We start from the raw sequence: 3663 nt of genomic DNA, 5'->3' as shown, positions 1-3663 counted from the left end.
CTCCATTTAACCACTCTAACCTGGAAATGGCACTGTGGCTGAAAGTGCTAGAGCAGTAATCTTGAGCAAAAGAGCTCAGTGATAGCACCCAGGCCCTAAGTTCACGCCCTACAACTGACTAAAACAAAAATGTTGGGGGAATTAGGCACCAGTGGCTCATACCTCTAGTCCTAGCTACTCAGGAGGCTCAAATCTGAGGATCAGATCTCCATTCAAAGCCAGCCTGGGCAAGAAAGTCCATGGGAGTCCTATCTCCAATTAAGAAATTTAAAAAAGCTGGAATTGGAGCCACCGTGGCTCAAGTGATTGTTAACTTTGAGCAACAGGGCCCAGGCCCTGAGTTCAAACCCCAAGACTGGCACTAAAATAAAGAAAATCAAGGGGCTGGGAAGGTGGCTCAGTGGTAGAGCGCTTGCCTTGCATGCATGAGGCCCTGGTTCGATTCCTCAGCACCACATAAGCAGAAAAAACTGGGAGGGGCGCTGTGGCTCAAGGGGTAGAGCGCTAGCCTTGAGCTGAAGAGCTGAGGGACAGCGCCCAGGCCCAGAGTTCAGGCCCCACAACCAGGAAAAAAAGAAGAGAAAGATTATAGCTAAGTGCTGGGAGTTGAGCAGTGTGGCACAAGTGGTAGAGCTTTTTGGTAGTTAATTGGAGAGACACATCTCACAGACTTTCCTGCCCATACTGGCTTTGAACCTGGATCCTCAGCTCTCAGCCTAGGACTGAGCAGCTAGGACTACAGGAATGAGCCCAGGGTGCCCAGCTTCATTTATTGCTTAGGACAGACACTGCCAATGTCGGACAGTAGAGGGCAGCAGTGCACTGGCAGCCAGCCTGGCTATGGGGCCTCAGGTGAGGGGACCCTGGAGGATGTGTCCAGGGCACATGACCGAGGACGTGGGAGGAACATGGCTGCCTTGGGACTCCAGGGATCCAAGCCTAATAAAGACCATTTGTTTCCCAGGCGCCTCCAGGAGAAATCTGAGCTGCCTGGATGGCAGGGGACCTGGTGCGGCCAGCAGACAGTGGGCTTCCTGCCCGCCCCGCCCCTCCCCTTTGCAAAAACCATCCCAGATCATGGGAGCCGGCAACCCCCACAAACACCAGGCCTGGTAGCTGTACAAGAGGCACTTTATTAGGGGCTTGTATGCAGTTAGACACGGGGAGGGCTGGGAGGAGGGGCGGGCAGGCTGGGGGCAGGCAGTCTCCCCCTGGGATCCTAGCATATGGCAAAGGACATATGAAGAGTTTGGCAAAGGATCCCCAGAGTTTGTGATGAACAGGCAGAGAGGGTTTTCCCTTAGGCAGGCGTGTGCGTGTGTGTGCGCGTGTGTGCATAATGCTGATCCTGGGGCTTGCACTCAAGAACTCAAGAAGCTGTGCCTTAGCTTCTTGGCTCAAGGCTGGTCCTCTACCACTTAAGCCGTGGCTCGGCTTCCAGCTTCTTTGTGTGTGGATCGTGGGGCTTGAACTCTGGGCCTGGGCATTGTCTCTGAACTCTGCAGCTCAAGGCAAGCGCTCCTCCACTTGAGCCACAGCACCACTTCCAGTTTTCTGAGTGGTTCATTGGAGATGAGTCTCATGGATTTTCCTGTCTGAGTTGGCTTTGAACTTGGATCCTCAGATCTCAGCCTCCTGAGTAGCTAGGGTGACAGGCGTGAGCCACTGCCACCTGGCACTTCCAGCTATTCAACCCTAAATACCCAGCTGCCTGAGTATTTAGCATTAGCACTCAGCCAGACCCTTTCTTCCTTACCCAAGAGCGCAGCATGGAAAACAGGCACAGGAAGAGGGGAAACTGAGCTTCCAGCCAGCCAAGCCAGCCTGCCTGCAATTTCCATTACAGATCCATTGCTAGGTCTGACTATTCAAGCCTGCTCCCCGACTCCTCTCCTTCCATCCGGGGTCCCTCATGGGAACTCTTAAGCCAGATCTCCATCCCCCATCCCCTCCACACACACACACACACACACACACACACACACACACACATACACATACCAGCCCGGCCACCCCTGGCTGGGTGGGAAACAATGAAGGCACTAAGGGGCATTTCATATCCATCCGGCTGTGGAGGCCGATGGAAGAAAAGCTACTAGACCCTTTAATGCAGGTCCAGGTTAAAAAGTCCTCCAGAAATGCATGGGAGGGCCCTTGGGCCAGTTGTTCAACCAGTGGAGATGGGGCCTTGGCCCACAGGGGAGGGGGCAGTGGGCGGAGCTTGGCGCCACCCAGTGGGCGGAGCTTGGCTCCAGCAGCTCCTCCTCCTCCGGCTCAGTCTTTCCCATCCACTGTGGAGAAGCAGCCAGGAAGCACGAAGGAGCCAGGCAGAGATGGAGTCACCTCCCAACCGGATTCGTCACCATCCGGACCTGGAGGGGCTGGGGTGACTCACGGTGTCCTTTCTGGCTACTGTAAAACGTGGCTGTGGGCACAGAGAGGCAGTGTGACAGGACATCAGGTGAAGTCCGATAGGCTTGGAGGGGTGCAGGGGGGGTCCTGACCCAGCTGCCCTCTGAGCACCCTGGGGGGTGGCGGGGGGTGGTAGAGGTGGCCAGAGGTGACCGAGGCCCTGGCCTTTAGGACTCAGCCAACTTCTTGTTGGTCTTGTTCAAGAGTTTCTTGAGAGTCGAAGACATGAAGTAAGGCCTCTCTGCGGAGCCGTCGTTCCTCTCCAGGTCCTCCACTAGAAAGAAAGGCCACAGAGCGGCTGGCGTGAGAGCCGGCCCCCCAGGCAGGGGGGAGCTCTGCAGACAGGGCATGGGCAATGAGGGCCATTAGAGAAGCATCAGAGGGTTAGAATGCGAGACACACGAGGCTCGGAGAGAGAGGCGAGATGGGGGTTCACACAATCCCCCCATACTCCCAGGCCACTAAGTCTCCTCCCCACTTTGGCATGCACTGCCCCCCACCCCAGGGGTCTCCAAAGAGAGGCCACCTGGACCCTCTGGATGACCAGGAACACATCGGTCTGTCTGTCTATTCCTCCACCTCTGCCCGCTTGCCCTCCTCCGCACTCCCCTTCAATAAGATGTCTCTCAGCTCGGGCGACATGAAGTAGGGTCGCTCCTGAGAGCCGTCATTCCTTTCAAGGTCCTCACCTGGGCCCCCCGGGCACCAACCGGCAGGGGGAGAAAATTGGGGTAGCCAGGAAAAGGAGGGGGACAGGAGGGGAGGCAGGGAGGGAAGAACAGGGGGAGGGCCAGCAGGCATGAAGGAAAGAAAGGAAAAGAAACCAGGGGCAGAGGGAAGACAGATGGAGAAATCAGAGTTAGTAAGAGCCACAGGTGCCCCAACCCCAACGAAGCCAGCAAACTTCCCAAATCCAGGGGACTCCCCCCCGCCAAAGAGGGGAAGAGCCATCCGTGAGCACAGTGAGGAAGCAGGGAAGGCATGCTGGGACCCCAGGACAAAGGGCAGCCAGGGCCTGGGGGACAGGGAGGCAGGGAACGGTGTGGCTCTAGTGAAGGGGTCAGGGCCCTGCAGGGCGGGGGGGAGGGGTCACTCACAGAAGCAGAGGAACAGCGTGTCCACACACATGCCGTAGACGCTGAAGAAGCCATGAGCGATTAAGTAGGAGCCGACGATCACCGTCTAGGTAAAGGAAGAGGGTTTGCCAGTGTGCACCCCCAACTCCTGCCCACACAAACCCTCGCCCACCCT

General features: G+C 56.8%; 1 protein-coding gene across 1 annotated transcript in view; it reads right to left on the bottom strand.

Annotated features, from left to right (window-relative positions):
- Positions 1 to 2052: 2052 nt before the first annotated feature.
- Positions 2053 to 3663, bottom strand: part of Slc44a2 (solute carrier family 44 (choline transporter), member 2) — a 14629-nt gene continuing 13018 nt past the window's right edge. The window contains exons 18-19 of the mRNA XM_013033943.1: positions 3510 to 3594; positions 2053 to 2686 (exon numbers count right to left, since the gene is read on the bottom strand). Of these exons, the coding sequence (XP_012889397.1) occupies positions 2580 to 2686; positions 3510 to 3594 (192 nt within the window). The 3' untranslated portion in view covers positions 2053 to 2579. The remainder of the gene's footprint in view (positions 2687 to 3509; positions 3595 to 3663) is intronic.

This window comes from Dipodomys ordii, unplaced genomic scaffold (genome assembly GCF_000151885.1).
Source record: "Dipodomys ordii isolate 6190 unplaced genomic scaffold, Dord_2.0 Scaffold180, whole genome shotgun sequence".
Taxonomy (NCBI): Eukaryota; Metazoa; Chordata; class Mammalia; order Rodentia; family Heteromyidae; genus Dipodomys; species Dipodomys ordii.
Note: the sequence above shows the minus strand (reverse complement) of the source record. Positions and strands in the feature narration are given on the sequence as shown.